This window comes from Catharus ustulatus, chromosome 2 (assembly GCF_009819885.2).
Source record: "Catharus ustulatus isolate bCatUst1 chromosome 2, bCatUst1.pri.v2, whole genome shotgun sequence".
NCBI classification, from domain to species: Eukaryota; Metazoa; Chordata; class Aves; order Passeriformes; family Turdidae; genus Catharus; species Catharus ustulatus.
In genome coordinates, this window is record NC_046222.1 from 25,658,093 (window position 1) to 25,681,466 (window position 23,374).

The following is a 23,374-nucleotide window of genomic DNA, read 5'->3' on the forward strand; positions in this document are numbered from 1 at the left end:
GCAGCGAGGGAAACCATCTTCTTGGCAGCAGAGGTATTCTTCAGGGGACCAATGAGCTGCATATTGCCTCTTAAAGACATCCCACCTTGATAATTTTATGGTGTCCGTCCAACAAGGTACCTTATTTGTTCTCCGGCACTCTTAAAATTTCAGTTCTGCAATTTAGTTTCCCACTAATCCCGTGTTGGTATAAAAGAAACTGCTCTACAGAATCTAGTTCAACGATATTCAATTCAGTGGCGAGCACTAGAATTCGGTCAGTCAGAGACAGCTCTTTTTCAAAACACTTAGTACAGAGCCCTCCAGGTTGGACCCCCTGTACACAATGTGTAACCCAAACCCCACGACAGATCTGGCACCTGAAATGAACAAAAGGAAACACCTGCACCCAGAAGCTATACACTGTATTTGGTCTAGATTGCTTATCGGCTTGTTCAGCACAATTTTATCTTGAGGTCTCCAGGGGAGGAAACCACTTTCCACTTGGGTGTTTCCTCAGTTGTCTCTATCTTTTTCACTCTGGAGGCATGTGTCCAGCCTTTTTCTGCTGTCCGGACTGCTGTATCTGTGGTTAAAAGGACAAGAAAAGGACTTTCCCAGTGAGGAGAGAGAGGAACTTCTTTCCAGGTTTTAATGAGGACCTGATCTCCCAGCTGTATTTTTGTGTATGGTAAACCCCAAAGGAGCATTTTGAGTAAATATCCTTCATATCCTTCTTCTCTTTCCTTTTAATATATATTTTTTTAATGTCTGTAAAACTGCATACAATTCACATGCTTGAGCTGACCAACTCGCATTGAGGGGCTCTGATTTAAATACTTCCCCTGTTTTCCCATCTATGTTTGCATATCCCGATGAAACTTCTCTTCCACCTTTACACAGATACTCTCTACTCTCACAGGGACACCACATCCTCTCCCAGGCCCAAACATCCCATTTCTGACCTCTGCCCCCCAGATCCTTTCCTGGACCATCTTACTTTACTGAAACGTACATCTCTTCTTAACTTAAACAGGTTAAAGAAAAGGAAAAACCAAAGCACAGGCCTTTGAGAAGGGAAAATTCACACACCAACAGCTCCTGCAAAAACTTTAGCTCTACAACTTGCTTTGCACCTGCCACACATCACATCCAGACAGTTCTGGATTTAAGATTAAATTCCTTCAGGATGGTGGGAAGAAGGTAGACACAGAGCAGAATGCTCTTTTCTACACCCTTTTCACACATATCAAAAACAACTGCAACTTCATTGGTTTAGGGATAGCTACACACGTGAAACACTCCTAAGACCATTCTAATTCAGCTTTTGTTAATGAACAAGGTTAATTCAACTAGACCATATTAGAAATCCAAGTGCCCCACTGCCTCTGACAGTCCTGGGGAGTACAGGGACACTAGTGCTACTACCAGCACTGCACACACAGCTCCAGAGGGCTGGAAAGAGCCGTTGGAGCTGGGACCTTGCACTCACACAGCACCTGGGAATGAGGTTTCATCCCCACACTTGGTCACAGTGGAGTAGCACTATCGGTTTTCACTTTAAATACCAGGACATTTCCCAGCACTATCCGTGAGGACGCCCCTCTCCTCAAAAGGGGCTGAGTTTTTCTGAGAGGAGCAAAATAAAACAGTAACACCCTTTCCAGCTGCTCTGCTCACAACCTCAAATCACTTCAGCGCTGTCCCTGCACATCTTCTAGCAACAACTAAAGCACCAGCACACATTTCCTGGGAAGGGCCAGGTCTCTTTCTCTTTTCTTCCAGGCATTTCTCTTTACGTGTGCTGGGGAGCAGGATTGATTTACAGGGAACAGCACACATGAGTGTGAATTCCGAATCATCTCCCCAGATTGTCCCGACTGCTCTCCCAAGCACTCAAAATCCCAACCTGGAACGAAGGAATCTTTCTCTTCCCCCTTTCTTCTACCTCCTCACCACACTCTTCAATGTTCCGTTAAATACTTTCCCAGTAAATTACAAACACAATCAGAAACTCATGCTTTTCAAACTCATTTCACACATTCAGCAAACTTTCACGGCTTTTTCTGTATTACTCTCATTTTCTAGCAGAATTCACAAGAAAACAGAAGCTTAATTTTTCTACATACAATTTGCATTTCCCAGATATTTCTCTACCCTTGTTCTCCCTCTCTCTGTCAGACCTGTATCCAAGGGCCAGTCTCTGTCCTGTTACAGTTTAAACACCGCTCCTCCCCCACCGGTGCTCGCAGCAGCACGGGCAGCAGCACAGGGCCAGGGCATCCCGCAGCCTCGCAGGGACCAGGGGTCAGGCCGCTCCTGCTCGGACGCTGAGTCCCCGCAGCCCTTCAGCCCCACCCAGTCCCCACAGGCCACGCTCCCAGACCCGCACCTCTGCGCTCGGTCTGGCTGCTCATTCCCTCACTCATATCTTTGCACACTCTGCCGTAACACACAGACACCGCTCGCTCCCCCTGACGCCGTCGATACTCTCTCCCGATCGCCTTTACTGCCGACCCCCCCCCGCTCTGGAAGTGGAGGACACAGGGAATCCGCAGCTGCTCCCCCCGTTCCCTAAATCTTTATGCAATAATGGATTAATTTTTCTTTAGACTTATTTTTCTTATCGGGACTCCCCTCCCAGTGTTCTATCATCCAACCCAGTGGGCTGTCCCTTGTTATTTACGGCAACTTACCTTTTTTTTTTTTTTTTTCTTTTTCAGTTTCTCCGGGGTTTTTCCCCTGGGGTTTACTCTTTTTCTGTCCCATTTCTTTTACAAATAAAAAAATCTGAAGCTACCTTAGTATACCTTCTTATCGTGTTTCACGGCGGGACCTTCTGAATCTGAGAAGTATTGAACTGCAGTTTAAACTTTATTTATTTCAATTTGTCCAATCTACTCACCTCACACAGAGAACCGTTCCATGGAGCTTTTAGAAAGGAGACGAGCTCTCTTTTCTTGGGCTTGAACTAGCCATTAACCGAGAGGTTTACCAGTTTTCCAAATCCTGGGAAACGTACCTCCCTCCTGATCCCCAAAACACCCTTAGTTTTAGGCTTGACACGTGAGAAAGAATTTTTACACGTAACATTCGCTTCCCCCGCGACCGACCACATCCCTCGCGGGATGGTGGAACTGCGATCTTGGGGTCCGGACTCGCTCCGTGATCAAATCACGTCTCACTTACGCGCTCAGTTGCACCTCACTCAACCACGCAATACTTACGGTTCCTTTTCCTGCGTGGATTCTTCGTGCACGTCGAGTTTTATGAGTGAAAAGTTGCCATGGTTATCCGAGAGCTGTGGGCCCGTTTCCCCCCTTTTCAGTTGTGGCTTCTGGTTTTAGTTTGGGTTCCTGAATGGTGCTGGGGAGTTCCCCGATCCCGCCAGGTCACTGAAATCAGCGAGGCCCCTCCTGGACGGAAAGCGGGTCCCACCCAAACCCCAAATCAGGATCACGTCGGGGTCAGCAGATTGTTATAGATAATAACCGAATCAAGTCAAATTAAATAACAAAACAGCAATTTTTATTTTTGCGACCGAAAATACGGTCCTGGGAAGCCACAAGCGAAAATCCTGACAGCACCGGCCTGGGAAATCGGTGCTGGGTGACACACACGCTGATCTGACCTCTATTGCATCAGATCCCCCCTGTGTTCACACCCTGCCATCTCGGAGAGTCCAGCTTTATACAGTTTTTCTGGCCTGAGGCGAGAGTTTCCTTTGTTTCTGCTGCAAATTCTCATATTTAGATTAAATCCTTTTTCTGGTGCTGCCCTGGACAAAGGTCCTTCCTGCATGCTGATGAAGGCTGTGTCTGCTCCATATTGATGTGTAATGAAGTGCTGTCTTCTCGCTTGTGGGAACCATCGGAGGTGATTGGTACTTGGCAGGTATTTTATCGATGATCTCTTCCCTTCCCTTTCGGAGATCCCTGGGCTAGGTCTGTTGATATGCTAATTACGGCCGTTGTCTATGGCCCTGGGTGCTTGGTGTTTAAGAGGTTCTTTTTATTTTATTTTATTTCATACAACCTTCTTATATTATATAAACACGAATTATAACAACATATATTACAACAACATTAATGGTTGGCTTGGGTAACAGTCAGTGGGAATATGTTTCCCTAAGGGATTGCTCCTGCATTGGTACCATTGGTGTCTAACAAGGAATGAGCCTGTGTTGGAGTAATTTCCTTGACAGGGCTTATGAATATCCACTTGCCCATCAGAGGACTTGCTGAGACATGCTAGTCTCCTGTCAGATGTGGTTGAAATAGGACTAATAGTTAATCGTGGTAGGGCACTGATGAGCCCTGAAATTGCATAATCCTTGTTTTTTTCAGGACACCAAGACAAAATGTCAGAGAAACAATTAAAGACAGATTCTAAGACGTTGCAGAGGATGAATTTAGAATAGCATCTCCTAATATCTTTCAGGAGTATCCTGTGGCTGCTGTCACTGCAGAGCCCTTATAGATCAGAAAAATGACCAGTTGTCATTTTTCTTCTCATACAACTCTCTAAGGTTGACGCAAGGCAATCATTTCCCTCTGGACAGATGAGGAGTTGCTGGACCCAAATCCTGGGCAAGGAGTTGCTTTTGAACAAAATGTGCCTGTATCCCTTTGAGGATCTTGGTTTTAGCTGACTGGCCTTCAGTACACTTAAAAATCTCTAGCAGAGCAGGAATTTAGAGCCAAACAATTTGAACCTCCTTTCAATCTTTTGTATCAGCATGATGTCATCAATCTCTTCCCTCAAAATGCCTTCAGCCTAGGAGTGCAGGGGAACCTGGAAGGGCCTGTTGGGTACTCCAAAGTCTGTGATTTCAACTAAATGCTGCAATGGCCAAACACTGCAAACTACAAGTAGAAAGGGATGTGGGATAATTAAGCATTCAGCAGGCATCACCAGCACAGTGGAATGACCAAGGCAGGGATTTCATGGAACACTTGGTAGGTGATAGCGTGCATGCCTGATTGCCTCAAAGCATCTGCCTAAGGAATGTGAATTAGCCCTGCAGAAGTGTTAAGAGGTGCTGGCTATCTAGAGGATACATGACATCTGACTATGTTGTCCAGTTGCACATTCAAGTACACAAACCTTGCACACAGTTCTAAAAAGTTGTACAAAAGAAGCAAATTAAATGGTCACCACAAAGCTCAGGAATGAACACAAGTCTCAAAGAGGGGGACAAGTAACAGTCGTCTCCAGCTTCAGAATCAGCAACGTGAACAACCCTAACTCAAGGACAGTGGTTTCATCGTGGGATAATGGGGAGTTCTTTAGAGCAACAGAAATAGCTAAAAGTTTCTATTCCATATTGGACCTGAAATGTTAATGGAGCTCCTTGTAAACTTTATTGGAGTTCCTTGTAAACGTAGACAGCACTTCACTGCATTGGAGCCAAACATTTGTCATGCCTCCCTGCATTTTTGGTGACTGGTATTTTGGAGGCCTTACTGTTTTTCCTTTTCTGAAAGGTAGAGAGATGCCTGGGCATTGGAAGCTCCCTGCAGCATGCTGAGGAGACGTAACCTTCTTACCACGCTCCTGATTGCCTTGCCATGGGCCCTTCTCCTAACCTTGTGGCACCAGTACCCAACCACACACTACCTCAACCTGCTGAGAAGTAAGTGTAAAAGTTCTGCTGTCAATGTGCTGGCAGCTGTGATGACTTCTGTTGCAAACCCCCAGCAGGGATGCTCTCTCACAGGAAGGGTTAAACAAAGACAGACTTGCCTGAAGGCCCACTCAGGGTTTGCTGACAGCAGGAACATAAACTGATCTTAAGAGCATGTTAAACATGCACCTTAGGTTGACTTTGGAGAGAGGATGCAGCACTAACTCCAGATAGAAGTGTGCCTCCCTGGATAGGAGGTAGCCTGTTAGTTATTAGTCCTCTGACGTCTTCTTTTTTTCCCTCTTTCTTCCTTTGTTTTGTCCCAGAAGAGACAGATGAGAACGTGACCTCTAAAGCTCTCCTTAATGGTACATCTGCACAGAGAGAAGGCGGCTTCCCATCATGCACTCGGCAGCAGCAAAGCATAGGGGCAGTGCCTAAAATCATCCAGAATTATGTGTACTCCAGGCCTCCCCCATGGTCAGACACCCTGCCAACCATTTTTGTTATCACCCCTACCTACACCCGGCCAGTGCAAAAAGCTGAGCTGACCCGTCTGGCCAACACCTTCCTCCATGTACAGAACCTGCACTGGGTGGTGGTGGAGGACTCTCCACGGAGGACCAACCTTGTATCCAACCTGCTGGAGAAGGCTGGGCTCAACTTCACCCACCTCAACGTGGAGACACCCAAGAGCCTGAAGCTGGGTCTGTCCTGGATCCCATCCCACACCCCAAGGGGTACGCTACAGAGGAACCTGGGGCTGCACTGGCTGAGGGACAGCTTCAGCAACACCGCACCACCAGAAGGCGTAGTCTATTTTGCTGATGATGATAACACCTACAGCCTGGAGCTCTTTGAAGAGGTAAGAGATCTAAAATTACATGGGACAGAAAAGCAGGCTAGAGTTTAAGAGACTCTTAAGTTGAACTTGCAAAGACCTCACCACTCTGCATGGAGTGGCAGCTGGATATAGGGCAGATGCAAGCTGAAAGGGCAAAGAACACATTTGCCTTTCTATAGGCTGCAGATGTGAACAGCTACTCACACACCATTGCACCAGCTGGAGTTCCTCTTGCCAGGGACCACAGGATATGTACCTCAGAATTTATGCTTCGCCTCAGGGAGAGCTGACCTAATTTAAATAAGCTCAAAGACAAACTTCTGGCAAGGTGTAAATCTGCACTGTTGTAGGGGCATGATGGGTAGGGGATAATAGAAAAGTTGTCTGACTTTCTATCCACTTTTACTCCTTAACTGCTCTTCAGTTCTCTAGGTTCCAGCGACCACAACAGGGCTGTGCCTCTCGGATGACCGAAGCTTGCCCAGACTTCTGTTGGAGACCTGGCATTTGTGAGATGCCAAGCTTATTGTAAACTTGCAAAAATGCAGTAAACTCTCTTGTCACCAATATAAGCCAAACTGTACTAAGCCGCTTGAAGAGCAGAATTATGCATCAGAACATATTTCCAGTTTTCAGAGTTGTTAGGTCTCTGTTAAGCTCATCCTTTCTTACTTCCTTCCATATCCATTCTGAAAATTTCAATAAACCCCCACACTTCTAGGGAGTAGCAATGGATGGAAAAACAAGGCAGGAGGTGGGGGGAGAAATTAGAATAGATGAGGACAAAGATGAATGAGTTAGGGGAATTACTTCTATAAGTGTGAAGCTGGAGTGAGTGGAGTTGATAATACAGAGCTAGAGGCCTGGTAAAAGTAGTATTTGGCATTTACAAAATTATAAAATTCTACCATAAAAGGTAAAAATTCAAATGGCATGAGAAAACCAGAGGTTTTCATTCTTCTGAGGGACTGAATGTGGGCACAGAAGAGCAGTGAGTGTGTTTTTCGAGAATAATGTGCTAAGAATTTGCCTTGGTGCTGTGGAAGCCCTAGCTTTTCAAGCAGCAGCATAGGTGAACTAGAGCTTGTGCTGCTGAGAGCAATTGTGATTGTGTGGGAAGTCAATGGGAAAGGACAGGTGCCAATGAAAGCAGAGCAACTAATTGGTTGGGACAAACATAGTGGAGTTGAATTCTCACAGCACTGTCTCTTTCTGGCACACAGATGCGCTACACAAGGCGGGTCTCAGTCTGGCCAGTGGCTTTTGTCGGAGGGCTGCGGTATGAATCCCCAAAAGTGAACCCAGCAGGAAAGGTGGTGGGCTGGAAAACCGTCTTTGACCCTAATCGTCCATTTGCTATTGACATGGCCGGATTTGCTGTCAGCATCAAGTTGATTTTGGAGAAGCCTCATGCCAGTTTCAAGCTGGAGGGAGTTAAAGGAGGCTACCAGGAGACCAGTCTGCTGAAAGATTTGGTGACTATGGATGGGCTGGAGCCCAAAGCAGCTAACTGCACAAAGGTGAGTAGGACAAGAAATCTCAAAGATACAGTCTTCTTGCTGGATGTTGGCTGCTTTTAAAACATCCTGCCACACACTTCCACCTGTCAGTGTGACTGCCTTGTGCTGGCACATGTCAATGCAAAATGATGCTGGGACAGACAGATGGACAAAGCCTGCTAAATTCTTCACAGATGTGAAGCTTAGAGAGAGGTGAGGAGCAGTGCTAGGCATTCTGTGTTAATAAAGAATCTCAGATGTACAATATGTGCCCAGATTGCTTCTCCAAAATCCAGGAGGATTGGCAGAGGCTTGTGTTGGGAAAGATGAAGCAGGAAAACCTTATAAATATGGTTGCCTGGCAAAAGATTTTGAGAATATGGAAAATATAAACGAGATTGAAATGAAAGCCATCTTTGAGATACCAAACCTTAGTTACTAAATAACTAGAAAACAACAGAATGGCCAGCTGAAACTAATCCCCTCTTGACTGAACTAATCCCCTCTGCTTGCAAGCAGGTCCAAAGGTCAGAGAAGACCCTGCTAGCTTGGCAGAAGGGGTCCAAAGAGTAGTTTTTAGGGTTTAAAGTGTAACACAGTGTGGTAATGTAATGATTCTTATAGGCTGTATGTAAATGCTATAGGATTTGCATCTTGTATTAGATTGGTTAGTGGAAATTAGAATATTCAACACAGAAGAAGGTTTATTGTATTGTAACGGGAACCTAGCTCTCTTAATTCTTAGCTCTGTACTCTCTCTCTTAGCTTTTCCTCTTACCTCACTCTTAGCTCTCTCTTCTACCACTCTCTTAGCTCTGTACTCTTTCTCTTACCTCCTTACCCTCTTACTGCCCTGCTCTGAGCTGCGGCTGGCAGCTCCAGGCAGGGCCCTTTTACCCACACCCTTTTGCAATAAACCACAAGTTTAGTTCCAAGACCTGGCTTTAGAAATATCTTAGACTGTCCCAACCGTCCTGCCCACTGTTGCCTCCTACAGTCTCCTACAGGGTTGAATCTGGAATTTTGCTCTAGAATGATTCCTCCTCCTTTTCACGTTTCATGTGCCCAGGAAGTGTCTCCCAGGATCAACCCCTTTGAATCACACGTTTCAAACCACTGTGAGCTTCACTTGTCTGAGGATCCCACCGAATGGGTGCAACACTCTGATTGTTTCCATGCTATTGAGAATGCCTGAACTCTTTGTGCTTCCCTCTAGGTGTTGGTCTGGCACACAAGAACTGAGAGGCCCACTCTGGTTAATGAAGGCAAGCGTGGGTTTACAGATCCCAGAGTAGAGGTGTAAGTAGAGAGCCAGCTCCAAAATGTGAGTATTTTTGTCTTTATTATTTTCAGCAAGACAAATAATCTGTAGCTGTTTCCTTATTTCTGCTATTATTTCCTGAAAAACTGCATATGTGACTATTCTGGTAATTCACCATGCCACCCTTTGGACAAGAAGTAGATTATCATCTTTATCCACGTATGCTCTGTATTTCTTGCTCATTCAAGCCTCTTTGCAGACCACACGGGAGTTTTGTCTGACAGAGAGAAAAGTGACAGCAGAATTCCCCAGTTTCATTCAGGTATTAATGACAAGCCAAATTCCTTGCCCCTGGACTCTTTCATCCAGCTCCAAACTCCCTTTGGTGTACGAGTTGTCCAATGAGATCACACTTCTCCAGGCAATCTTTTTTCTCAGCAGCCCTGCCACCTGTGCAGTGCTTCATGCACCCTCCTTCAGTTTTTATCCTGCATGAACAGCTGTGGTGTGGGTGCAGCAGGGAAAGGCTGATGGAATCCTTAAAGCACCTCAATACAGGAACCAGCAAAGCACAACCTACACAGACTCTCTCAGTCTGAGCTACCAGAGCTAGGAGTACATCTGCTGCTGAAGAGAGATAGTGAATATACCAGGAAGTGCCTCTGCAGTTCACAGAGCCAGGTTCAGTAGCAGGATGGGGGATTATGGCAATCATCATGGGTGAGGCAGGAATGTATCAGAGATCACTGATGTTCTTAGAAAGAAAATGATGATGAAGATGCATTCAGATGCCATGCCCTCTGATCTCAAGGGCAGATTCCTGCCCCAAAAGTCCCAAAAGAATAAAAGTATCCCAAATTCAGAGTACTGAGCTCTTTCTTAAATTACTTATATCAGTGTCAGGGCAGAGGATACTGAATGATTTAGTCCTACTTTGGAAGATATTCCAAGAGTGCTTTTAGTTTTGACCCCAAAATACAACTCAGCTCAGCACAGCTCTACCAGTAGAAGTAAAACTGTCAGCTTTTATATGGGCAATCACAAGTATTTCAACTCCTGCACTGATCTCCTGTGTGCATCACTAGTAGCTGCACTCATGCCACAGCACCTCATGATCTCTGAGTGACAGTCACACAAACAGTGCAAAGGAATACCAGTGCCTGCACACCCAGCAGCAGATGGAAGGGACTGGAGTCGATTATCTAGATACGAACACCTGGTGCCACCATAGAGACCCTGAGGTAGCCTACCTGTCCCTCCTACAGGGCACAAACCCTGTACCATTTCTGACAGCTTGTTATTAATATTACAGATATCCTAGAAACCCATAAATGATGCAAGATACCTGTGCTTAGCCTGCAGCTCCTCTTTTCACCAGTGCTTTTGTGAGATCCACTAGCAGCAACAGGATCATTTCGCACACTCACCCGTGCTAGGTCTGCAGTTACCTAAAGCTATAATTGCCCAAACTCGGCTCATAAATACTCGCAGTCCAGTTAACTCTGGAGGAATCACCTGCTTTGTACAAGATGAACAGGCCTATATAAACTCAGATAGATTAGACCCTCCTTGCCTACTTGCCAGAGGAGGGGCTGACTGCTCCATTGGAGATGCACAATGTGGATGTGATGTTTTCACAAATGTGCCATTTATAGATAGGCACTTTTGTCCTCACCTCTCTCCTTGGCCAAACACGCAGCCATCCTCCATAAGAAATGCAATGCACCAGCTATGGAGTCTCATAAGAATGGCTCCCCATGAGTCATTTGTTGTGGGAAAAGAAAGCAACCAATCTAAAAGATCAAGACACTGCCACTGATTCACTCAGCAGAACTTGTACCTTTATCCAAGCCGTCCTCTCCAGTGGTTTCAAGCAGATTGTTGACTGGATCAGCCCTGCTGATTTTTAAGGATCTTTTGCACTTTCATTAGAAGTCAGTTTGACCACAATCCCTTCTGCACCACTGTCCGTCATGTGCGCCAGCTGCTCTGACACATCAAGTTTGCAGGTGGCATCTACAGTAATTTGACGATTACAAGCAGCACTGACTATAAGCCGCATCTCCGGGTGTCGGCAACATTTCGTTCTTTGTCCATACACAAGCTGCACCCAATTATAAGCCGCTCTGTCATTTGCAGCGAGGACCCACGTGCAACAAAGTTGCCAAGTAGTAACAGAATCACGGGATGGCGGGGTTTACTGGCTCGACTCGGGCCGTGCAGGCTCGGCCCGCTCAGGGCTGCCGACAGAGCTGGGTGGCCCAGCTTGGTGGGGCCACTCGGTGGGGCCGCTCGGGGCCGGCTGCCGCTGCCGCCAGGCTCGCTCGCCCCGGCCCAGCGCTGCCCTGTGGCGGCAGGCGGGGATGGACCCCCCGGCACCCGCAGTGGTAAGTGGGGATGGAGCCCACTGGCACTCACAGTGGAGGCGGCAGGAGGGGAAGGAGCACCCCTACTCCCACGGCGGCAGGAGGGGAAGGAGCCCCCCCACTCCCGTGGCGGCAGGCGGGGGCAGAACCTGCCTGCTCCTGCGGCGGCAGGCGGGGGCGGGAGCCCCCCGCTTCACCCCGGGCCGCGGGGATGGCAGCACGGAGCCCCCGCCTCCCTCCCCCCCCAACGCTGCCGGCACGGAGCCCCTCGCCTGTGCTCTGGGCCGCGGGGATGGCAGCACGGAACCCCGCCGCCTCCCTCCCCGCCAGCACTGCCGGCACTAAGCTGGCCTGCACCCGCCGCGCAACAGAGTAACCAATTTGTAACAATTGTGCAATGCCGGGTTTTACTGGCAGATGCTCGGCACCTCGGCTGCACTTCTGGGGTTGGAAATTTCAGAAAATTTTTCACATATTAGCCACTCCTGAGTGTAAGCCACATTTCCGGGGTGGGAGCAAAATTTTAGTCAAAATGGTGCAGCTTATAATCGTGAAATTACTGTACTCCAGGAGACACATGCAAAGTAAATTGCTTGACAATCAAGGGTACTCAAGCAAAATCGTTAGATTGCATCTCTTAAAATTTTAAATTGAGATCTTTGCTGAAGGCTGCAGTGTATTGGAGGTCCTTACTATCAAGGCTGCTGAGCTTCAGAACCTTGATAGACCTGATCTAGATAAGCCAGTACTGAGAACAAAAAAGAGGCAAAATTGCTCCCCTGAGACTCTTCTGTTCTTAGACACAATAGGAAGAATATTTCCATCTTTCCCTCCTGCCAATTAGTCCTCCTTGAGGATCAGATCAAGCCAGTTAAGTCCAAAACCTCCCAGAGCCCTCCTTCCCTTTAAATCCTGCAGATGTGAGTCAGGCAGAGGTTGCTTGGTGTGGGATTTGGTACTCCTAATCTCTAATTGGACTGCTTGCATGGCTGCTTGCCACAGAGCAACCAAAAACTATCACAGCATACATGCCTGCCAACTGTATTGAAACACCCTCAAAACACAGGCTTTGCCTTCTGCGAACAGAAGATGGAGATTAATTTGACCTCATATTTTTCTTTGTTAAAGTCCTGAAAACTATCACAGAAGACTTGTGTTATAAAAACTACCTATTCTTATTGCTAACTTCTATTTACAGGCCTCCAAAAAAGAGCATGCTTAGGTTAGCATAGGACTTCTGCTATTGTGAAATTTGGAAACAGAGAAGGTTCATCTGCATTTCAACAGCTTCCAGACAGACTGAATAGAAATCCTCAGATCTCATTCTTCTACTATTTAAAAAATTATCCAAAAACTTAAAATAATGACTTTAAGTGCAGACAAAAAAAAAATCTGTCAGAAACTTTCTCTAATTCATAAATAAAATTTCCCAGCTAAGACTCTAGTGCAGCTAAAACAAGCAGCTCTTCAGCTATATCCCAGCCCAAAGCCATGCACAGTGTTGTTGAGGAACATGTTCACTGACAGTTGCAAGGTATTTGCCCATGCCAGGGGGAGAGCTCTGTTACACTGGATGCTGTATTTACACCTTCTTACCTCACCTTGTGTTTGTTTTGACAGAGGCAGAGGGCTGTGATTGTTCCTGAAGTTCATCAGCAGCCATATAGTAACTGTGCACCCTGCCTGTCCTGCCCAGCACTCTGCTCCACTGCTGGAGGATGATAAACACCCCCAAATGTCACCACGCCAAACAGCTCCCTTGCCCAAAGAGGTGGTAATAAGGAGGGACAGAGCTGAGGTGGTGCTCTGAGATCCTCCCCACCTAGGAGAGGAGTGCTTCCCTTCCCCACTGGGCCCTGGACTTTTAACCATTTGTTAAAATTTACTAGACATGATCTTCATTGTCTGCTGTGCCAGCACAGAGGCTGAAATTCAGGATGTGTGCAGGTGCCTCCAAAGGTCTCTCCTGGCATATTGTGAAACCTGAGCTTCAGTACAGCAACTGTGAACAGTAGTAGCTCAAAGACAGGAGTTGTCACTAAAGCACAAACATGGACTTGTTGGCCTGAGGCTGGTGTGCTCTCAAAACAGCTTTGAAGCAAAGCTGGCATGAGAGTCTCTCCCTCGGAGGGATGCACTTCGATATGTACACAGATCAGCCTTCAGCCTGGAGAGGAAGCTGTGCTGACGAACCTCATTTGGGGTTTGGGAGGTCAGAAGGGATCTAGTGCCCATCCCTCAGCTCAGATCTTCTACTGTCCCCACTTAAGGTTGTTTTGGAAAATGCCATTTGAGATCCCCAGGCACAGACCCCTCTGGATGAAGTTCCTCTCCTGCTTGGGAGACACAGCAGGTACTGTACCTCAGAAGCCATGCCTCCATGTCTTGTTGGAGAGAGCAGAAAGTAGGGACAAATATGGATGGACTTGAACGTGTTCAAGGCCTGGAAGCCTGCTGCAGCACCATCAGGTGCTTCAGGAGCCTCGAATCATGTGCATGGACTTGCTTCCTAGACCTCCAGAGAGGAAGACAACTCTCTGAGACGGAGGTGGGTGAGAAGTGCTCAGAGAAGAGGAACCCTCATCCTGCAGTCATCTGCTGTGAGAACATCAAGGAATGTGGAGACATCATTAGGAAACCTATCTTGAGCACATACATGACAACTGAAATAACAAATGTGGCAAGGTTTTCCAGCTGATCTTTGAAAGGAGTGTGTGGTGCTGTGAAGAGAGAGGAGTCAGTGTCATGTGGAAGAGTTTCCCTTTCCCTCAAAAAAACTGGAAGACAGCCAGCTGGGACGCAGCCCTTAAAAACAGGAGGTGCAAATGAGAAACGAAGAAAGGATGAACTGGATTAAAAGCACAAGTGTTGGTACCATATGTGTGTGTGAGGAGTGGTGTCACTGTGACTTATCCAGGAAGATTCCTTGAATGACCCAGAAACCCCTCTGAGCGGATCTTTAAAACCTTCTTCACTCAGGCCATGAGAAACAAGGCTTAAGGCGTTCAAAACACATCAAGGATTTCACAGCTGGGAGAAAGTTATAAGCAACTGAATCATCCCTTGCCCAAGAAATTCAGGGCTAGCAGGAAACTTATTTATTTGTTGATTTATTTATACTAGAAATCTTCTCGGCCTATTCCTTGTTTAGTTTGGGGTTTTAGTTTAGGTCATATGAGATATTCATGAAGAAAGAATTTTTTCCCTCTTGCCTCAGAACAGTAGAGCTTGGTGTTCACTGATATGTTCTGTGCTCCCTGGGGTTTCCTTACAATGGTGTCTTCAACTGGCAAAATAATCAGCAACACAGCAAGGGGGGCAATACAGCAAAGGAAATTACAGTTCTTTTATGTAACAAATGTGGGTGGCACTAAGTTTCTGGCTCCCAAGCAATCACAGTGAGCAAACGATTGCCTCAGCAGACAGACCCCATAGGATCTCAGGAAGTGTCCATGGAGGGGGCTCTTTGAAGGGTATCTGAGAGAGGGAGTTGGTCCATATTCCCTCAATAGAGAAGGAGCATACAGTGCATCCTGCTGTAGCATGGGGCCAAAGTATGGGAGGAGCAAAGGGGATGAGAGGCCTCCTTTCAGAGAGAGACACGGGAGAAATCAAAGAACAGGCAACAACTAGAAAACAGAGACTGCATTTAGTGAGGCTAAGGCCAGGGTCTGTCTGGATGAACATACCAGCAGTACAAGGCCACCCTGCCAGCTCTCTCAGTATGAAGAAAATACTGAATGGGTTGAGAAAGCAATGTATTCTCTGGACTGTAGAAAGGTCCTTACAGAGCTTACTGGCACCAGATAGCATGAAGGAAGTCCAGCAATCACAGAATTCTTTTCACTCTGCATTTGTCTGAGCTTTCCATCCTGCCCTCTGCAGAAGGTAGCAGGGCTTGCACTCCAGTGGGCTTTGCCAGCCCATCCTACCACCAGGCAGGTGGGCTCAGTGCTTCTACCCAGCATTAACTCAAGATTAAGTCCCCTTCTTTGTGGTTACAATGAATGAGCAGGAGCAAAGGAATAAAGGAGTTGATTTATGATCCTCCATTTTCTCCTCTGAGATGGGCAAAGTTTCTGCCCATATGAACAGGAGGAGATGTGTTGATTAATTCTCTGGCCTTTAATCTCACACAGGTCCTACATAGGGTTTAGGCACTGCCAGTGAGTGTTTGTAGCAAGGATCTGTTCCCATTGCAACAGATCCCACTACACATATGTTTTTAGAGAGTTGTTCTGTCTACATCCTTACAAGAAAGAAAAGTTACTCTTTCTGTCTGTACTATGCTGTCAGTTCAGTCTTGGTCAGAGTTAGCTCTCAAGACTAGCCCTATTGCACCATCGCCATTCTTGCCTCAGCCTGGCCCTGTGGAGCAAACCTTCTGTGAATCAAGAAGTTCTGTCAGTCACTACATTGTGCAGAACTGAGACCTTGTATGGACAGCATGAATGTACACAGCTGATATTCCACACTAGCAGACAGACGGACCTGTTCAGCACAAATACTCTTTTTCCTGTAGAGCAGCCTGAGGACAGCAAGGGCTGCTGCTGGCCGAGGTGCATCAGCTAAGGGTGGTTAAGTAACAGGCATCACAAGTTAAGATGGTTGTTCACCAGCACAGCAGGGTGGGAGAGCCCAGGACAGAAGCAGCTGTGAGGGTTACAGGCTTCAGGGGAAGTGAGTGCAGTAGGAAGGGAAGCCGCAGATCAAGCCTGAAGTATTTAAACAAGAGAAGGCATCCCAGTGCCTGGTTTTTACTAGCATATTAGCACCTGATATTCATGTTCTGTGAGATTCATCCAGCTCACCAACCAACAAATATTACTAACATTTCCTGTTACAGAAAATACTATTGGTGAACAAAATAGAATGTTGAGAAAGTACTTTTTAAGGGTTATTTATTTATATTGAATGGTACTAGAGCATTATTAAATATGATGTGAATAGTATGATATTGCATTGTCTTGTCTGCAGCCTAAGTGCTTACTCCTTTTCCAGGAAAACACAGTGGAATCTATAATGGGAAACGTATCTATTTTAGGTGTTCTCATTTCAAGGTTACTCTTCCTCTGACCTAAATGTTACAAGAGAAAGTCAAGCAAAAACATTTCAGGTCCCTGAGACCAGTGTCTGCATTATGGAGATAAAGGAAATAGGAGACAGGAGAATATCACCTAGTCTCCATGGTCTCTCATGATCTCTAGCAGTCATTTTGGGTATGGTGCCCATCCCTACTGAGATTGCTCTGTAAAGGCTCTTACCATGACTCAGAAGTGAGTGGTGGTAAAAATATAGGCCAGGCAGTCAGTTTTCTATCCCAAGAGGAAGGGTGCTGCAAGCTGTATTAGTGAAATGTCAGTCTGACAGGAACCCACTGTCAGCTATTCCACAAACCTGGGAGAAGCTTGGATATCCAGGTCCTGTTTCTAAAGCACTCAATAATTTACTCTGTCACTGGTCCAAGTTATATGACATCAGCTCTCCGAGTTTTTTAACAGCAGGGTATCCACCTCTCAGAAACATGGAAGCAGTTTTAAAATTCTTCTGAGGAAGCCTTGCTGAAAATTTAGTATACCAGAGAACAAGCCAAATTCATATCTGTGTGATAAAAACACATTCACAAAGGGTTGCTAGAAGAACAATGTGAAGTTTACAAGCCAAGATCCTGCAAAAGGCTGAGAAAGAACTGCTGGTCCAAAGTATTTGAAACATCCACCTCACTAGAAAACACAGTGTCATGATTTAAAACCACCTCACTCCCCAAAAATAAGAGACAACTCTGCTTGGCTAAAAGCATCCACCTTTAGAAGGAGTAATGTTACCTTCCTCTTGCCTTAAAGGAAACCCTGGGGACTGAGAGGGCACTGGATGATGCACATTGACCAGCACTGTATAAGCATACAGCCTGGTATCAATCACTCTGTTACACCATCTGTTCCTCCCCTACTCAGGTCCTGCCTTTGCAATGCAGAGCTTCCCAAAGTCACTTTGCTGCACTTTTAACAGAGATTTAGTGCAACCCCCAGGAGACAGGGCATGGAGGAGAATGGGAGAGAAAATGATCAAGCAAGAATGAATCTTACTAAAGAGAGTGAGGCACTTCTCTCAGTCTCTCATCATGTTAAGGCCTGATTGGAGGTGAAACTGCATTTGGAGGGAGGAAAAACTTCCTCCCTTGGGACAATCCAGAGGCACTTGCATAAACTTAATTTCAAGCTGTGTTTGAAGACGGTGTGTGGTTTGGTTGGATTTTTGGGTTTGGTTGTTTTGTGGGGGTTTTTTGTATGCATTCAATTTAATTTCCCAGGAAGCTGTGTGAAAATGAGAAAGGCAGACCTTTGACTGTGATGTAATGCCAGCCCAGTGCCTGGTTCTTACAGATCCAGTCTCACATTGTTTTCCTCCATCACTGCCCTCAATAAATCTCTGTGCAAAGGTTGCTAAAATGCCTGCCACCTCCCTTCCACACTCCAGTGGAGACCGTTACTTTTTTTTTTTTTTTTGCATTTAAGCAATCCAATTAATTTTTAATTCAAAACACAACCTAGTTTCCCCAGCTCTGTTTAAAACAGGAGCACTGTGACCTTGAAAAGGCTCAGACCTGCTGGCACCAGGAAGTTCTGACCTGTACTTTGCTCTCCGGTCCCAGCTTGCTTGCTTGCTGGTGAGGAAAAGGTTCATGGTTGGGTTTATGATCCACTCATTTCAGTGCTGATGGGGAAAGAGAGGAACTGTAGTTGGTTTGGAAGGTTTCTGAGGGAGACACTCCTCGAGATGCAGCTCTCCGAGCCTGCACAGAAACACGTGCTGGCTGGCACCTCTGCAGACAGCTGATCTGCCTAGTTGTATTTAGTTTTCCAGTCTGGAGAACAAATATACACACAGGTGAAAATACAGGAGTAGGCTGTTTCCATCTGACCTGCTTCTGCCAAGAACTGGCACAGTGTGGCAATTTTTACAACTAAGCCCTGACTGCAGGGAAGATAGCAGAGCCACTGATGTGGGGCAATTCTAATAGGTCCAGCTGCTCCCTTCTCCAAGACAGAGGGAGGCAGACATGCTTTGTCCAAATTTTTTTCTACATTGAGGTTTCCTACTATGACCCAAGGAGGGATTGCAAGAGAAACATAAAGCACTGCTGGCCCTGAAACAATGGCCCTCTGCAGCCCCAGGTCATACCATGAAAATCTTGATTCCTTTCTTTGTTTCACAGCTGATGCAGAGATTAATTCTTTCCTGTCCTTGGCATTGTACTTGATGGAGCTATCAGCAAAACAGTTTCTTGGTTTTATGGAGGTGAAGGCAAGCAGGGTGGGTTTACTGTGATTGTAGAGGGAATGGCCCAAGGAGAATGTCGTTGTGGTGTACAAATAAAGCAACCTTTGTGGCAGAAGCATTGCATGGATTTCAGTAAAGCAAGACTGCCCGGGGGAAAAATTATCCTCTATATTTTTTTATTTAAAAACCCAATTAAGTCAAAATTAAATGTGAAATGATGACAATTTGCATCCAGGCCTTAAGCAATCCACTTTATTTGAATAATGGTTTGTTCTGCACAGGAAAATGACTGAGATCAAGTTTCCCATAGATGCGTCCCATACATCTTAGTCCAACTCTGAAGCAACAGTATGTCCAACTCCTCATAAAAGTGATATCACTCTCTCCTGCTATTTTCTTCCCATGCCATCCCATTAGGAAGGCAAACAGCAACACACGCTTCATGAATCACTTCACAGATAAGACTGGAAGGGATCACCGGTGATCATCTGGTCCAACCCTCCTGCTCAAGCAGGGTCCCCTAAAACATATTCCTCAGAAATGCGTCCAGACAGCTTTTTAATATTTCCAGGGAAAGAGACTCACAGTCCGTCTGGGCAGCCTGCTCAGTGCTGTGCCTAGTCTGGGCCAGCACACATGGGCTGGCTGCCTGGCAGGGGCTATGCCTTGGAGCAGGATGTTGAGGTCAGGGAGCCCGCTCCCCCTCACAGGTACAGATTTCCTCTTAACTCTCTCCCCAGTGCAAACACGGCAAATGCCAGCTCTTCTTTGAAGCCATGTAGGAATTTAGTGAAGCACAGAAAAGCATTCTTTAACCCACAAAATAAGTTTTAAGAGTACAGTAAATTCACGAATACAAGCCGCACTGAGTATACGCCGCATCTCTGGGTGTTGGCAAATATTTCGATTTTTGTCCATAGATAAGCCGCACACGAATATAAGTTGCTCTGTCGTTCGCAGTGAGGACCCGCGTGCAATTAGTAACAGAACCGCGGGAGGGCGGGGTTTACTGGCTGAGCTAAGGCTGTGCAGGCTCGGCCCGCTAGGGGCCGCTGACGGCGCCAGGTGGCCCAGCCCGGTGCTGCCGCTCGGGGCCGGCCGCCGCTGCCACTGGGCTCGGTCACCCCGGGTCGGCGCTGCCCTGTGGTGGCAGGCAGGGACGGAGCTTCCCCCGCTCCTACGGCAGCGGCGGCGGGCGGGGACGGAGCTTTCCCGCGCCCGTGGCGCCGGCGGCGGGCGCGGACAAAGCACCCCGCCTCCTACCCGAGCCGCGGCAATGGCGGCGCGCACTTCCCCCCCCCTCCCCGGGCCGCGGCAATGGCTGCGCAGGGCTCCCGTCGGCTCCCGGAGCCGCGGCAATGGCGACGCCCCCCCCCCCCCCCCGTTGGCTCCCCGGGCCGCGGCAATGGCGGCGCCCCCCCCCCCCCGTCGGTTCCCCGGAGCCGCGGCAACGGCGGCGCCCCCCGCCCCCCCCCCCCACCTCTCCTCCCCGGGCCGCGGCAATGGCGGCGCCCCCCCCCCTCCTCCCCTGGGCTGCGGCAGAGGAGGGAAGAAGAGAGCTCTCCCGCCTCTCTCCCCGCCCCCCGTGCTGCCTGCAGGGAGCCAGGGCGACACGGTAACACTGTAACAATTGCGAAATGCCGGCTTTTACTGGCCGGTGCTTGGCTCGGCACTCTGGCTGGCACATCTGGGGTTGTAAATGTCAGAAAATTATTAATATATTAGCCGCCCCCGACTATTAGCCGCACTTCCGGGTTTCCACCAAAATTTGTGTCAAATTGCTGCGGCTTGTATTCGTGAAATTACTGTAGGTATGGATTTATTCAGTGCTGAGGTGCATGGGGGATAGCTCCTCCAAAAACATGCACACCTTTGGTGACCTGCGCCTCTCCTTTTATTCTCTACAAACTAGGAATACACAATTCACCTAATACATGTTTATTGCCTCTCCCCGCTTCATATGGAAATCACTTTCACGCCTCTTTTCGACTGCGCATTGCTCCTTTTAGGTTGCTCTGGCAGACGTCTGGGGGTCTTTAGGATGAAGTAAATAGTTTTCCTCTCAGTTTGAACTTTTCACCTTGCCTCCTTGCCTATGCTCTCTTTTTAGTCCTTCGTTCATGTTCCGGAGTTTGATATCAGTTTTCCTGGTCTCAGGAGTCTGAGGACCCCCTTATCCTGTGGTGTCTTTGTCCTTGCATCCTGTTTGAACATTCCAGCCCTTGACCCAACCTTGTAGCCTTGCTCTCCTCCTGTTCTTGTAAGCACCTTAAATTATAGCAAACAATACAGTTTTCTCAGTCCCCTTTTTAGTCAAAGCATTTCTTGATGCTTGATTCTTAATTCTCAATTTCTCTATTTCATTAGTATCTGTAAAATGCTAATTGCATTTAAGCAAAAGGGGGCACATGAGAGCAGGCAGTGAGTGACAGCAAAATCTAAGCCCCATTTCTTTACAAAATCAGCCAGAGAAGAGAAGGGCATAAAAGCTGAAATTTTTCAGGGCAGCATGGCTGTGGCAGGAGGCCTCTCAGTGGCCAGGCTGCTGTGGTCCCTTTGGCACTGGCTGAGGTGTATCCATTCCATAGAATCACATAATCCATCAGTTTGGAAAAGTCCTCTGAGATTATCGAGTCCAACCTATGACCGAATACTACCATGAAAAGTAGCCCATGGCACTGAGTGCCACATCCAGTCTTTCCTTACACACCTCCAAGGATGGAAACTCCACCACCTCCCTGGGCAGTCCATTGCAATGTCTACATTTCCATTCATCTCTCCCTGACCAGTTTACTAATCAATTTAAAGTGGAGACAGCAGTCGGCTGTTGACCGAGGAGACAACACGGGACGCAGTACAGCAGCCGCCCCATCTTTCTTGCACCTCGCCCACAGCGGCGGCCGCTGAGGGAAGGGGAGAAAGAACTACATCTCCCAGCATGCCGCGCGGCAGCACGGCCCGGCCGAGGTCCGCCCTGCCCCGCCCTGCATTCTGGGAGCTGTAGTCTCGCCGGAAGTCAGGCAGGGGAGGGCGGGTGTTGCGTCTCTGCTACAGCGAGCCCGTGCCGCTTCCCCGGAGCTCTGAGCGGGGGTGGTTTTGGACAGCTCGTTCCCTCCTCCAGGCTGCCTGGCACATCTCGCACCGGGAAGGGGACGTCTGGCTTTCGGCGTCCTGACGAAGCCTAGCTAGGGGAGCACTCTGCCGCTTCAGAAAGTTGGAGGAGAAGGAGGGAGAGGAGGAGGAGAAGGAGAAGGTCTGCAAGGCGATGTAGCCCAGAACGTGGAACGACAGCCCATGGAAGGCAATTCATCTCCTCACCGCCCTGATCCTGGAGCATGGGCTAAAAACTATGTTCGTCTCTCGCATGGAAAGTCATTGTTTCCTGCTGTTTGTATTTGTCTTCCAAGCAATATTTGTCCTGATCCTCTACCGAGGTGGACCTTCGAATGTGTTTCGCGGGTTTTTAGAGTCGCCTCGGGTGGCGGATTACTCGAAGCCCCATGATGTGTACACAAACCTCAGCTTGTTCACCCGAGTTCCCGATGAGGACACGATGCAGTACTGCTCAGCGCAGTCCCCAGTCCTGGGTAGGTATTAACCTTCAAATACCTTGGAAAAGTGATTTGAAAGAACCTCTTTCATAACCCTGAACGTGTCATAAATGTAGGTTGTATCTTCGTCAAAATTTGAAACTGGTGTGCTGATGTACTTAGAATGGCTAAATTTTCTCGTGTTATTTTTATTGCTCATGTGAGGAAAAGTATTTTACTAACCTGCAAATTCCCAATATTAAGAGTTTGTTTACATAGATGTCAAGATTTTAGAGCAAGAGTGAAAACAGTGCATGGTGATAATATCAAGTTAGTAATGCTTTTTTTTTCCTTGGCAGTCCTGTGTAAAATAGCCCAGTGATTCAGAAATTGCATAATACTGACCTCTGACTTTGACCATAACTCCTGGGTTCTTTGTCTTAGCCTTATATCAAGCTTGTAGTTCAATATAAATTGATTAAATTGACTTTAAATCAGCTTAGGGAGGTTGTGTGAGGATGTAGCTTGGCACCTTGCTCTTCATCTTTTAGTCTATGATTGTTACACATCCTGTAGGCTTAGAAACTTCTCTGTTAGACTTGAAAGTCTGGTCGCAGGTTAATTTATATTCACAGTAGGACCACACCAGAGCTGATTTTAGAAGCAGCATTCATCCAGCTTTGGACTACTAAAACAGTTGAGAAATTTTAAATCAGTACTGTTATAGATAATAACCGAATCGAGCCGAATTTAAATAGCAAAACAGCAACTTTTATTTTTACGACCGAAAATACGGTCCTGGGAAGCCACAAGCGAAAACACGACAGCGCCGAGCCTGGGGTCGGCACTGTGGACACACACGCTGATCTGACCTCTACCGCATCAGATCCCCACCCCCCGTGTTCACACCCTGCCATCTCGGAGAGTCCAGCTTTATACAGTTTTTCTGGCCTGAGGCGAGAGTTTCCTTTGTTTCTGCTGCAGATTC

General features: G+C 47.2%; 2 protein-coding genes across 6 annotated transcripts in view; both read left to right on the forward strand.

The window, feature by feature from the left end:
* The window catches only part of LOC116992993 (galactosylgalactosylxylosylprotein 3-beta-glucuronosyltransferase 1-like), a 55,366-nt gene that overhangs the window by 22,589 nt on the left and 9,403 nt on the right, over positions 1-23,374 (forward strand). Inside the window, exons 2-6 of one of the 3 annotated variants that reach the window (XM_033053194.2) lie at positions 5,470-5,614; positions 5,932-6,470; positions 7,673-7,969; positions 9,165-9,272; positions 13,196-19,086. In XM_033053194.2, the coding sequence (XP_032909085.1) occupies positions 5,503-5,614; positions 5,932-6,470; positions 7,673-7,969; positions 9,165-9,251 (1,035 nt within the window). In that variant the 5' untranslated portion in view covers positions 5,470-5,502 and the 3' untranslated portion in view covers positions 9,252-9,272; positions 13,196-19,086. Of the gene's footprint in view, positions 1-5,465; positions 5,615-5,931; positions 6,471-7,672; positions 7,970-9,164; positions 9,273-13,195; positions 19,087-23,374 lie in introns of those variants that run through there. The other 2 variants (XM_033053193.1, XM_033053192.2) reach the window with 2 other exon arrangements.
* The window catches only part of LOC116992994 (beta-1,4-galactosyltransferase 3-like), a 30,582-nt gene continuing 16,461 nt past the window's right edge, over positions 9,254-23,374 (forward strand). For 2 of the 3 annotated variants that reach the window (XM_033053195.2, XM_033053196.1), the window contains exon 1: positions 20,596-22,443. In XM_033053195.2, the coding sequence (XP_032909086.1) occupies positions 22,206-22,443 (238 nt within the window). In that variant the 5' untranslated portion in view covers positions 20,596-22,205. Of the gene's footprint in view, positions 9,273-20,595; positions 22,444-23,374 lie in introns of those variants that run through there. The other variant, XM_033053198.2, reaches the window with a different exon arrangement.